Genomic DNA, 14,436 nt, shown 5'->3' with positions numbered 1-14,436 from the left:
CTCATGTCATACCATCCCCTCCATAAACTTACCAAGCTTAGTCCTGAAACTAGTTAGGCGTTTTGCCCCCACTGCTCTCCTTGGAAGGCTGTTCCAGAACATCTCTCTTCCAATGGTTAGAAACCTTCATCTAATTTCAAGCCTAAACTTGTTGATGCCCAGTTTATATCCATTTGTTCTTATGCCAACATTAGCCCTTAACTTTAATAACTCCTCTCTCTCTTGTGTTTATCCATCTGATGTATTGTAGACGGGCCGACTCACCCCCGCGGCGCCTCCTGCTGGTGACTCCGGGAATTAGCTCTTTTCCAGCGCTGGAGCGCCTTCTGCAGGCTGGTGATCCACCTGTCCTCTGGCCCCCGTGTCCCTCCCTGGACCCGGTGCCCTTTCACATGGGGTGCTGCCCCCGGCAGTAACCCCTTTCTCTCTGGGTCTCCCCTCCTTGGGAACCCCCACCCTCTATCCCCACCTTGCCTCAGTATTGGCTACTGCCAGTCATTGTCTAGCCCCACACTCTGGGGCAGACTGCAGTATCAGCCTATTCATCACAGGCAAAGGGGTTTGGACCTGCTGCCTTGGCCTATCCCTGGGCTGCCCTCTGCAACCCCTAGTACCTGTTGGCCCACTGTTAGGCCGCAGCCTGGGGCTTTCCAGGCTGGAGCTCCCCAGCTCCTCTGCCTTTCCCCAGCCCTGCTTCACTCAGGTATCCAGTTTCTAGCTCCCTGCAGCCAGGCCCTTCTCTCTCTGAAGGCAGAGAGAGACTGACTTTGCTTCTGGCTTCCCTGGCCTTTTATAGGGGCCAGCTGTGGCTCAGTCTGGGGCGTGGCCCCAGCTGCAGCCACTTCTCCAATCAGCCCAGCCAAAAGGCTGTCTTCTCAAGCCTCGGCCCCTTCCCAGGGGTGTTTTTAACCCCTTCAGGGCCGGAGCAGGGGTTCACCCTGCTACATGTATGTATACAGAGCAATCATGTTTCCCCTCAGCCTTCATTTGGATAGTGAAAAGAAGCCAAGCTCCTTGAGTGTCCTCTCGTAAGGTAGGTTCTCCATTTCTCTGATCACCGTTGTAGCCCTTCTCTGCACCAGTTTCTGTTTGAATTCATCTTTCTTAAATATGGGAGACCAGGCTGTACACAATATCCCAGATGAGGTTTCACCAGTGTCTTGTATAATGCTTGGGGATACAGCCTTCAGATTGTTTCTTGCAACTTTGCCAAAGTAATCCCAAGCCTCCTCTATATTCAGACCCTTGAGTTTCTCAGTCCAGTTCACTTCCCTAACTATTCGCCTTAATTTTTTAAGTGTTTCCCTTTCAAAATCAAGTACTCTATTTGCAGACCTGTTTGGTGCTTATCCTTCCATTTAGTTTAATCTGAATTAGCTCACTCAATCCAAGGTTGTCCTCTACACCCAGTTCTTCTATGAGGTCCTCAATTTGGAGAATGACAGCTGTTTAATTATAGTCCCTTTCTTCAAACCCCTGAGTCTCAGAGCTGATGCAAGGTGACCTTCTGCTGCCTGCACTCAGGATTCTTCCTACCAGTTGGGTGATGTCTCAAAGAAGAGAAGGAAGACTCACTGCCAGAACTCCTCAGTCAGAGCTTCTCCCATTGTGACAGGGCAGTGCTTCTCCAGGGAAATGGCTTCCCTTCTCCCCTTTTCCCTGGGCTGTTGGACCTGTCTTTATATTGCTGCTTTCCTCAGGATCAAGCTCAGTAGTGCCTGAGGTGCGGAGCTTACCGGATCCTGTGCTGCTCCAAGCCTTTCCCCTGCCTAAACCCTGGATTGGGATTTGCAAACCCCATCACGCAAAGTTAATTCAAAAACCATTTGTACAACATTACATGGGAACCAGAGGATTTTTGTTTTTCAAATGTAACACTTAAGATTTTGTGACTCTCTCTTAGAAACACATTATGAAGGAACATAGGATACTGGATCTTACCTGTTGTACACCTAGTCCAATATCTTATTTTGTCTGAATTTGTCTAGCATCAACATTCAGCCATTGGGTGATGTGATACCTTTCTCTGCTAAATTGAAAAGCCCACTATTAAATATTTATTTCTCTTGTACGTTCTTATAGACTAATCACGTCAACCCTTAACTTTCTCTTTGTTAAGCTAAATAGACTCAAGAAGCTCAATCTATCACTATAAGGCAGGTCTTTAAATCCTTTAATCGTTATCGTTGTTCTTCCCTGAAACTTCTCCAATTTATCAACATCCTCCTTGAACTGTGGACACTACAACTGGGTACAATATTTCAGCAGTAGTAGCACCAATGCCAAATACAGATGTAACATAACCTCTCTACTCCTCCTCCAGATTCCCCTATTTATGCATCCCAGGATCATATTAACTCTTTTGGCCACAGCATCAGCTGATTATCCACCAGGACCCCCAAATCTTTTTCAGAGACTACTTCCCCGGATAGACTTCCTCAATCAGATAAGTATGACCTACACGTTTTTCCCCCTAGATGTACAGGTACATTCAGCTGTTTTAAAACACATATTGATTGCTTGCACCCAATTTACCAAACATTTCAATTCACTCTGAATCAGTGACCTGTCCCCTCTTCATAATTTACCACTCCCCCAGTTTGTGGTAAATCGCAAAACTTTATCTGCGATTATTTCAGTTTTTTTCCAGGCTATTGATAAAAATGTTAAAAAGCATAGAGCCAAGAACAGATTCCTGAGGGACTCCACTAGGAACACACATCGTGATTTCCAGTTTACAATTACACTGAGACCTATCAGTCAGCCAACTTTTAATTCATTTAATGTGTGCCATGTTAATTTCATATTATCATTTTTTAATCAAAATGTCATGCAGTACCAAATCAAATGCCTAACAGAAGTCTAAATAAGCAGTATCAACACTATTACTTTTATCAACCAAATGTGTAATCTCATATCAAATTAGTTTGACAGAATCTATTTTCCATAAACCCACGTTGATTAACAAAAAAATAAAGGAAAGTAATATAATGAGTGCCAATCAAGTGTGACAAATATGGCAATTTTCTGAACAAACCTTGTTGAATTAAGCTAAACTTTATTGAATTAAGTTTATGTATCATTGTGGGGCCAGGATTGTATGCAAGTCCCTGGGGGCAAGGGAGGGTGACCAGATATCCCCATTTTATAGAGACAGTCCCGATATTTGGGGCTTTGTCTTATATAGGCGCCTATTACTCCTCACCCGTCTGGATTTTTCACACTTGCTGTCTGGTTACCCTATGGAGGGGGATCACAGCCCTCCAGGAACAAAGAACAGTGTGGTGGGATTAAGGAGATTCACTCATGTGGTAACACCTCCGAAAAGGTACCACCACCTGGAGATACTTGCATATACTGGTTCAAACTGGATTCTCTAGAGACCAGCAGACAAAGAAAAGACTTTTGGATAAATAACCTGAGTTTAAACTGACTCAGGGCCTGCTTTCTGAGCCATAAAATGGATAAGACTTTCTGTCCAAGGCAGGGCTCCAGTCCTGCCTGGGAAGGATTGGACCTGTTCTTGGGGTTGCTTATTCTGAGCAAAAGGTGTTATGAACTTGTAACCACAGAAAAACCTGTGTGGGGTTTGAAGAACAGTTCACCTGCCAGAGACCTCATTGGAGCTGGGGTGATCTCTAGCAACCTTTGAGCATGCACGTACATTCTTTTATTGCTTTTAATGCATTTTCTCTGTAATGCTTTTACCTTAAGAATATGCATGCTTGTTTAGAAAGACCTAAGTGGTAACTTAACTATGGGCAATTACACTGCTTATAGCCTCTGAGATGAAGGCAAAGCAGGCCTGCTTAGACAGTCTGACTTGCTGGGGAATTCAGTCTAGGCAGGAACTGTGCAGCCTGGAAATATCCTGGTCAGGAGGGAAGAGAGACGTCTCAGCCCAAGAGAGGTGACTGCTGGAAAGCTGAAAGCCTAAGAGTGGTGCCCTTGCTGGACCACAGAGGAGGAATACAGATGAAGTTGCTCAGAACTGTGACATAATTAATTATATTACCCTCCTTTAATTCTTTGTTAGATTGAGTTCTGTATGAGCCACTCCATTATCTTGCCCAGGCTTGATATCAGGCTGACAGGCCTATAATTACCCAGGTCATCCCATTTACCCTTTTCAAAATATTGGCACATTAGCTTTCTTCCAATCTTCTGGAAATTCTCCAGCATCACACAATTTACTGAAAATCAGTAGTTGTAATTAATATCTTCCTAAGTCACTACTGGAATGGAAAGAGTGATTTTACCCTATGATGAGACTACACCTATTTTTTCCCCAAAATACATAACAGAGATATCTGTTGAACACTTTTGCCTTTTCTGCATTAGTATTGATAATTCTACACCATTTCCATCTAGTAATGGACCAATATTATGGTCAGAATTCTTTTTTGTTCCTAACATACTTAAAAGCTCCTTCTTGTGGTCTTTAATTATACTGGTCATAGATTTCAACTTGTGTCTCTCTGCTTTCCTTATCAATTTTCTACAATGCCTAGCTTCAGATTTATAGTCATTACTATCAACTTCTCACTTTTTTATTTTTTGTAGCTGCCTTCATTTCCCTTCTAAACCAGGTCTTTTTTAAAACCAATTCAGCCTCTTTCCTCAATTGCTAGAGGAATCTATTGTCATCTATTAAGTCCTTAAACAATTCCCAATTATTCACATTCTTCTGATTAAATTCTTCTCCCAGTTGATTTGACTCAGTTGTTTTCAGCTTTGTGAAATAAGCCCTGTTAAAGCACCAAGTGTGTGTGTGTGTATATATACAAATAAATAAATAAAAATAAGCACTGGTCTGGACTTTATTTTATAGGACGTCTCATATTGCCAGTAGTAAAACATCCTTGGATGTTTCTAAATATTGTAGATGACAATTTCCAAAACTAAAAAACTAATTGCAACCAACACAGGGGAATTCTACCTCATATAGACAAGTAATGTTGTGTGATCTGTTGGTTTGGTATTATTTAGAGTTTCCAATTTAACATGTGGTGATTTGGCAGGGTTCATTTGCCTCTAGATCAGCCACAGCATCACAGTTAATTTGGGAGTGAGGACCCCCAGGTATGCAAGACAGACACTCACACTTAGGCAAGACCTTTTGAACCTACAATAGCTTTATTAGCATAGTCAGCAATATCACAAACACTTTGACCTAGCTAAGCAGACAGAGATAAGACAAGCATCCAGAATTTGCCTACTCATACCATCCTTTGCAGGGAACCTTGTAGTAGTACAATGACCCATGAGTGGTCCTTCAGCTGGTAGGCTCCAGGTATATGGGCCAAGTGCCACCTTATATTAGAGGTTATGCTAATACTAAATAAGCCTAATGCATATTCAGTACGGGCATCAGCCCCTTTTCCTTATCTGTTTTTCCTTACCCTACTAACGTGGGGATGCCCTTTTCCCATCGGTTAATAGGCCTTTTACTTCAAGTTTATTAGTATTAATCAGTTAGTTGACAAATGCTGATGTGGTTAATTTAAAATATCTAAAGCTAGTATAAAGTGTCATTTTGTGGTTACCTGTCAGCAGTTTAGCAACAATTGCCTATAACAGCACTCTATCTTGGGATATAGGGTCATTTACTGGTTAGTTGCTTATGTCAAGTCTTTAAGCCTTGGGCCTTAGATAGTTTGGCTAAGCTATTGTTTTACAGTTTGGGACCTGTAGGCTTTTGCATTACTGCATTAATCCATACCTATACCTTATTTAGCATATGCCCGTATATCAATAGCAATAGCAAGAGGAACGGATTAGAGATCTAAAAATTAATGGTAGCTTATCATGACTAATCACATTTATATTGTGTAAACCGAGAGAGAGGTTATAACCATTTATGTTAACGTTCCAAATGTGTGAATCGTGTTTCAGTAATATCAACTAGATTGAATTTATACTCACAAATGAGCAATGCCAAATCCTCTTATTTGCTACTGAGGTTCCTAGCACTGGTGTACAGGAAATTAAAGAATCTCTTCTCTTCACGTCCTTTGGTTCCGTTAATTTTGTTCTCAACTTCTTGATTCTCCCCTCTTTTTACCCTCCCATTGTGTTATTTCAGTTTAATAATATTACCCTCCTGACTACTCGAGCCAGCCTGTTCTTGAGGAGATTGGTTCCATTTCTACTGAGTCTCCTCTTCCCATAGAAGAGGGTGGACCAATGTTCCACAAAACCAAATCCTATTCCACTTACCTAACCAGAAGTTCATTTTTAGAATCTTCTGCCTTCTGTCTCCCTTCACTCTCGGGACAAGAAGATAACAAAGAAGATCGCTTGGACATTATTCTTCAGCATGCTTCTGAGTTCCCTGAAGTCATCTCTTACCTGCGGTATATCCCATGATGCACTGTCATTAGTGCCCATAAATGGATCCTTGCCCATTAACTTCAGAAATTCCTCCAATCTCATGTGAGTGATGTCGCGTGTCTTGATTCTGGGAAGACAGCACACCATCCTGTTGTCTGTTTATCCTTTGCAGAATGTTCTTTTGATGCTTCTGAGTGTTGAACCTCCAGCAAGGATGGACAGACTTCCTTGGAAAGTTGAGGAAACTCTTTATGGGCAAAACTGATTTTTAGAGGCTGGGCTTAGCTACCATGCACAGGCTTTCCCTTCCCTTAGACCCCCTGGTTCTTAAGAGGTATCTTTCACAGTTTAAATATTGAGGACCTGGTATCAACTTGAAGCAGTGGTCGATCCTGGAGTCTCTGCAAGTTGATCGTGATCTCGAGGCCACTAAAAAGTCTGGCAGCACAGCAGGGCTCAGCAGGCTGCCTGCCTGCCGTGGCCCCATGGCGCTCCGAGAAGCGGCTGGCTGCTGGCACATCCCTGCGGCCCCTGGGTGGGGGCTGCAGCTTCACACACTGCCCCTGCCCCCAGCACCAGCCCTGTAGTTCCCATTGGCCAGGCAGCGCTTGCAGGAGTGAGCGACGCACAGAGACCCGCATCTCCCCTTTCCCCCAGGGGCCGCAGAGACATGCCAGCAGCCCAGTTGCTTCCAGGAACAGCGTGGGGCCAAAAAAGGCAGGCAGCCTGCCTGAGCCCCACTGCACCATCAGCCAGGAGCCATCTGCGGTAAGCGCCTCCCAGCCGGAGCCTCCACCTTGCACCCCTCACACACATCCCAACCCCCTGCTCCAGCCCGAAGCCCCCTCCTTCACCCAAACCCCCTCCCAGAGCCCACCCTCCTCACCCTCTCCTGCATCCCAACACTCTGCACCAGCTATAAGCCCCCTCCTGCACCAAACTCCCTCCCAGAGCTTGTACCCCTCACTCCTTCACCCCAACCCCATGCCCGAGGCTCAGCCAATGCACATAGTTGAGAATGTTACGCTGATTTGTGACAATCCCTGAAGGATTAAAATTCATGAACGCTCCAGTGGATTCTATGAGATTAGGTGCAGTGTGACCACCTGACCCCTGCACCTAAACTTCCTCCCAGAGCTTGCACCCCTCACTCCTGCACCCTAATCCCCTGCCCCAGGCTCGGCCTAACGACCCCTCCCACATTCTGAACCCCTGGCCCCAACCCTGAGCCTACACCCCCTCCCAAACCCCAACTCCCTGCCCCAGCCTGGTGAAAGTGAGTGAGGGCGGAATGGAGTGAGTGGGGCAGGGCAGCTCCTGGGTTGATCTTAAATTCAAAAAGTGATCTTGTGTGGAGACCACTGACTTGACCAGGAGGAATTCCATACAGCTAAAAGCTTCCTCTTCTCTCTAGTAGCCACAGTCCACCCACCCTCCTCTGTCTCCAATTGTGAAAAATGTAGATGTGACCTCTTGCCTCCGATAGTTATGAATGGCCAGGCCTCTCTTCTGGCTTCCTGTCTCCCCAACTCCTTGGTGGCCAGCTTCTTTCTTCCTTGAACCTGGTGTACTTGATGTTTCCTGAACTGGGCTGTCTAGGAACTCCTCAACTTCTCTGGTTCTCAATAGTGTCTGTATTTGCCTGTCCAATCCAAGAAGTTTCTCCATCACCGGCTTTCACTTCATGTGTAGTAAGTCCCTTCTGGCTTCAGGCAGGAAATAAAACAACGCACATCCATTGCAGGACACCCACAGTTCCATCACTGGCCATCTTGAAACTGCATGTAGGAGCAGAACCTGGAAGCAACGCTTTTCACACTCCTGCTCTCAACTACCTCCGAAACTCCCCTATTAGCTGCCCCTGTTTGTGGCTCTCGAATTCACCCAGCAAGATCTTTTTATATCAAGTCTCTCTGTTTAGCCCAGCTCCATACCTCACCACCAGGAAACAATGGACCACTCAAAGACTTCAAACACTGGATCTGATCAAAGCGCCAAGCCTCATGGCCTTTACCAAGGCACCAACAGACAGATATGTCTCAACTGCTTACCCAAGGCCTCATGGCCCAGCTATGCAGCCTGTTCACAGAGAACCCACAAATGGAGCAAAAGCACCACTCACTAAGTGCCACTGCCTCCCAGGACAAAGTCTCCTGTTAGCTGCCTCTGTTCAAGTGATAGCATTATGAAAACCCAGACTATACCAAGTGTCACTTCAGGATACAGCATTTCAGTGAACTAAAAGATGGAATAAACTAAAGTAGAGGGGGAAATATATGTATATATACACACATAAATAAATAAAACTACATGAAAATACTATTAGGACATTTTTCTTTGGGAATTTCTTATAGTGCTAAGTCAGAGTAGGAATAGGAACAGACTTCTTAAATCTTAGGAACTAGAAAGTGAATAAATAAGAATATGTTGATTCCTACCTGTTTTCCAGACAAATTGATGATCTTTCCTGGCTTCCAAATCAGTTGTTTGTAACATTGAGAGCACAAGTAAAAGCAAGATATTCCTCATGCCCTGCCATGCCCAATGAGCAGAAACCCAGAGATCCCTCAGAAACATAATTCAGTTTCTTGTCTTCTCTAGTCCTAGATTTGGAAGAAAAGGCAAAATTAGTTTGCTTAAAATACATAGTAATAAAGCAGAGCACTCAGGGTCAGTACTACTCAGTATACATTGCACATCCCCTTCTCTGGCGCAGAGTCTGTTATGTGGGTACTTTAGAGATGGTACATGTAGAGATATGTACTTTTAGCTCTGGAGGCCCCTGGTTCAATTCTAGGTATCAGCCAAAATGGTGGCCATTACCAATGCCCTTAGTGAGTTCCTAAAAAGCAATTTGCTAGTGTCACAGCTTTAAAATTCAAGGCTTTCGCCACAATATGTCATGTGAGAGCCTTATGCAACATTTTTTTCTCTCTTCGCCTATTTATCTTTAACATGCCCATCATCCATGATATCTGGTATTTTATAATTAAACAAACCATGGATGGAGACAGATTCAAGCTGCAAAGTTCAGCTCTGGATACGAATCCCAACTTCCATGAAGCTAAGGACACTGAGACACAAGATTTGGATTGCCAGTTCATCTCTGCATACTGTATGTAGATGATACAGTTAAAAAATGGCATTAGAACTAACTGAATTTTGATGTGAAAGTGAACGTTATACATGTAATCTAAACTCTTTCTCCTACAAGATTAGCTTTTGCATTTATATTTCCTAAATATAAATTCCTACATTTGTAACTGGTCATTAGTCCCACATTTCATATGTCAAAGTTTCACCGCTGGGACAGGGCAAGCAGAGTGATAAGATTCTTCTGCAACATGTTATTGGCATCATTCGGTGCCTTTCATTAAAGTTATCAGATATTAGAAGTTTAGTTCTGAAATTCCATTACATTTCCAGCCTTATGAAAAAGGCAGCATTATTACAATACATAATACACAGTATGGTTCTTGATAAGAAGTCAAAGATAAACCTGAAAATAGTGGATATACACTAAATCTTTTAATTTGGAGTTTTATTGAAATTACTCAAACAGTTTCTATCATGATAAACTCATGTAATTATAGTTAATCAGATATTGACTAACTGCTGTGGAGGATACAGTGTTGTATCTGTTTAGCTTAATTCATTTTTATATTTTAGCTGCATTGCGAAACCTGTAGAGATATCAAATTGAGCTTTTACACAGGAAAAGTAATGCAGGCAATGTAAGACGCTTGCATTCATGGACTTTTCCCAATATTTGGGGGTTAACGTTACGACCTAGACTTTAAATTTCAAGAATAAACATTGCACCCTGAATTGAAGGGAAAAAAGCAAATCCTAGTCCTTGATCTAGAGCTAAATCCTAAATCTTACAGGGTCAAACAAAGGACCATAAGTGGCCTTGTAAGCAAGTTTGCACTGGGTTAATCAAGCCCAAGAAGCCAGCCGGGCCTGGTATAGAAGTGAGGCATAGGGGCTCTGCACCCTACTCTTTGGATCCAGTGCATTGCAAATGGGACGACTTCAGGAGAGAGAGTGACACACATACCTCAATTCCATGCCAGTGGAAGCTCCAAAAAAGTTTTTGTACCATTTCAGAATGAAAACTGCAAGTTTCAGCCAAAAAGAAATTCAAGGGGGGCGAGGGGAGAGAAGAGATAAGAAATCAAACGTGAGAGGTGGGGCTCTCTGGGTTTCCAGGCTCCCCACTGCTGAGTTGGGAGCCAAGTGTTGGTGAGAGCTGGGGTTCCCAGGGCTTTCAGGCTCCCAGCCTGAGCCTACAATCCCTGGCACAGCAAAGTTGTCTAGGCACGATCCAATGATCCCTGGTCCTGGAGCTCTGCACCATGGAGCTGCCCCAAAGCCACAGACCCTGGAAGCTGCAAGAGACCCTGAGCTCACTAGGCAACTTTCCAACATAAACTTGCCTGTGATTAGACTAGAGTTCAAATCCAAACTGTTCTTGTGAAACATTTTGGGTTTCGCAAACCAGCATTATCTGGTGAAGTTCTACTCCACAGGAAAATTTTTGGCCAACTCTAACACTAGGCCATCCTGTAATTAACTCTACGTGACCATCACTCATCTGGACTAATCCTCCTCACTCCACAACAAATATCAAGGGGCACCGCTTCCCCTAATGTCATTCCCAGCATCACAACCACCATGACTGATACTATGTGTGACAGATGTCCTACATCTGGGGGAGAATTGGCAGGGTTTGGCAACACTGGTTCTGTGACATTCTGTGCCTTGGGGGAGCACCCTGTAACCCCATATTCCTCATTTATATACAGTTGTGAAGCATGCCCTTTAAGGTACCGGGGAAAGGTTACGATCTTCTGAAAGTCATTTCTCTATCCATAAATGTATATTATTAACCCATATGAAGTTATGAGAATTACGTTGTATGGTTGTCACTAAAACATACTGTAAATTGGGGATTCAGCCAGATATTAGCTCCAGAGACAACAGCAAGGAAAATAGCCAACAGTCGGGTGGGGTGTCAATCAACCCATCAACAACCACTGTCCAGCAAGGGAGCTACAATGCAATGACTCACCTGCATGAGGCCAAAAGAGGAGAATTGCTCAACCTTGCCTGGAGACTCAGCAATGCACCCAGACATGCCTGGACTTATTTTCCAAGCACACGGACTGAGGGTATAAAACCGAACACAGGAGGCCCATGTGGGGCCTTTCTCCTTCACCCATCTATGCTGCAATTAACAAGGACACTCTGAAGACTCCAGCTGAGAGGACTGGCCCAGATTTCAAGGGTGAAATCTGTGTACTATGAACTGCAATATCCAGTGGGGTGAGAAAAACTACTTAGTCTAGTTGTTGCTCGGTCTAATAGGGAGGAGAGTTTAGACTGTTTGCTTATATTTTATTTCTTTTGGCAACTAACTCTGACTTTTTTGTCCATCACTTAAAATCTATCTTTTGTAGTCAATAAATTTGCTTTATTGTTTATCTTTACCAATGAGTTTGATGAAGTGTTTGGCAAATCTCCTCAACTTTCCATTGATGAAGTGGTGAACCAATTAATAAATCTGCACTGCCCATCTCGAACAGTACAAGACGGCATATTCCTGAGGTACAGTGCTGGGAGCTGGGGGGATTTGGCTCTGGTGACTTTCTGTGTGTGATTCATGAGCGGCTCTGGGAGCATTCATGTAATCTAGCTGGGTGTTGGGTCCCCACATGCGGTTGTGCTAAGTGATAACAGCACCTGGAGGGGTTTGGCTGCTGGTCACTAGCAAGGCATTGTGAGAAAGCCCAGGCTGGAGAGAGTTCAGGGGGCACAGCAGTCCCAGAGTCCCAGGATGCACCCCAGGGATCCCGTCACAGGTTCTAATCCTACAAGGAACTTAAGCATGTGCTTAAGTTCAAGAATGCAAGACATCTCTCTGAATGCAATGGGCCTGCTCATAAACTTAAATTTAAGTACAAGCTAAAGTGCTTTACTGGATCAGGGCCAGAGTGCTAAGCACTTTGCAGGATCATGCCCTGTTCAGGCACTCTGCTGCTGACCCTCATGAGACCTCTGTAGGTTCAAATAGGGCCCTGTACACCTGGGACCCAGCCAGCACTCCACATTGTGGCACTGAATAATGCCAAGATAGGGACTTTATCTTTCTACTAGAAGATATTTCACTAAAGACCCTAATCCACAAATCCAAGGAAACCTCAGACAACACTCACTGCCAGTTGTGGTTTTTTAGTTTTTGTTTTTTAGCTCAGGTAGCACTCATCAGCTGCCTTTTGAACATACTTTCCCCAGCTCAGAATTGGAAGGGTTAGTGGGTAGCAGTAACTCCCCAAGGGTAGGAGACTCCTGCCCTAGTCAGGAGGCTTGGCATCTGTTAGTTCCTTGAGAAAGACTACAAAAATAACAGCCTGCTGTTGTCTGAGGAGTACAGAGATTACATTAAGTCTGAAAAAGAAACCCACAGGAATAAATTAAAGACCCTGAACCTGATTCCCATCTTGCTTACACCAATGTAACTCCACTGAGTACATTGATTTACACCGAGGCAAGCAAAATCCGAATTTGTCCCTTTATCTCAGTTTGTATAACACAATTTGAAACACTAGCAGTTCTGTGCAGATATGATAAAAAGTTACCACACAGGCAACATATGCCATCCACAGCAGCATGAATAAATTACATTATGAAGGCCACCAAGATTTCACATCAAATTTAGTTACTGAATATCTCAAACTTCCAAATGTGAAGGCATAGTTAACTGTGAATTGGCAAATACAGAGAGGAAAAAAAATCTGTAGTTCACATTTAAAAAAATAATTTACAGATTATTCAAACTATTAATTCTGATCTGCACTTCATGTTCATGATGCATTTTCCTTATAATTATTTATTGTTTTTTTCCCCAGATGAGGAAATTAAACTTCAAATCACAACTCAAAAATATATATTTTTCTCTCCCCCAAAATTCTTTTACTGTATTTTCTTTTCTGGTCACTTATAGGTTTCTCTCTCCACTTACTCCCAAATTTAAAAAGTGGCCAATTAGGAGAGGTAACAATGATTTTTATAGTCCACGGTTATCCAAGACAAACTCATTACCTAAAATAATCTTGTGCCCACACACTACATATGCATTAACCCTACAAACACTTATGCATGTGCTTACATTTTAAGCACAAGTCATCCCACTCACTTCAGTTGGATTATTCACATGTTTAAAGTTACATGTGCATAATGCTTGCAGGATAGGGGCATCACATTAAACACTCTCTTGATTTTTCCAGTTTATTCAATGTCTTTTCTGACATTCTTAGAATCATAGATTATTAGGGTTGGAAGGGACCTCAGGAGATCATCTAGTCCACCCCTCTGCTCAGAGCAGGACCAATTCTCAAATCCCTAAATGGCCCCCTCAAGGATTGAACTCTTAACCCTGGGTTTAGCAGGCCAATGCTCAAACCACTGAGCTATCCCTCCTCCCTTCTCATATCTGAGTACCCTACCCATCCTGTATTTTCACACCGTGACAACAGTGGCATAGAGCCAAATCCTGCAAATACCCACATGGGTACATTTCTCATGACATTAAAATCAGGACTTGTTCCAGTGCTACGCTCGTATGTTTGAAGGATCAGGCCCTTTATATTATGTTTACATTATATTTTGAGCTGATATTAAAGATCAATCAGAATGTGAATAAAATTGTTTGCATGCACATGTGACAGTAAAGGTTCAAAATCCATTTTCTTTGAAATACCTTCCACTAATGGAAATTGCATTGTAACAGATGTATTATCATAAATGCCAGTGCCATCTTATTAGTGAGCATGTATTTAAAAGACAGTACAGTAAAAATGGCTAACTAGCAGGAAGTTTATTTCTTTGTTTTTTAATTCTTTCCTACCCACCCACCTCAGATTAAAAATGAAAATCTACACAACAGAATGCAGGCTGCAGAAGCTACCACGTACCACAAAACTACCACAGTCCCTTTAGAGGTGAGCAGCCATAGAGCACATCAAGGGACTCTGTTCTCTTTGTATATTAAAAATTCTTATTTGGTTATTAGAGTCCTGGATTTTCTAGAGAGAAATTGGT

At 43.2% G+C, this 14,436-nt stretch overlaps 1 protein-coding gene across 2 annotated transcripts in view; it reads right to left on the bottom strand.

Annotated features, from left to right (window-relative positions):
- THSD7B (thrombospondin type 1 domain containing 7B) overlaps positions 1 to 14,436 on the bottom strand; it is a 529,157-nt gene that overhangs the window by 432,984 nt on the left and 81,737 nt on the right. For both annotated transcript variants that reach the window (XM_045031779.1, XR_006582520.1), the window contains exon 2: positions 8,772 to 8,936. In XM_045031779.1, the coding sequence (XP_044887714.1) occupies positions 8,772 to 8,910 (139 nt within the window). In that variant the 5' untranslated portion in view covers positions 8,911 to 8,936. The remainder of the gene's footprint in view (positions 1 to 8,771; positions 8,937 to 14,436) is intronic.

This window comes from Mauremys mutica, chromosome 10 (genome assembly GCF_020497125.1).
Source record: "Mauremys mutica isolate MM-2020 ecotype Southern chromosome 10, ASM2049712v1, whole genome shotgun sequence".
NCBI lineage: Eukaryota > Metazoa > Chordata > Testudines > Geoemydidae > Mauremys > Mauremys mutica.
Note: the sequence above shows the minus strand (reverse complement) of the source record. Positions and strands in the feature narration are given on the sequence as shown.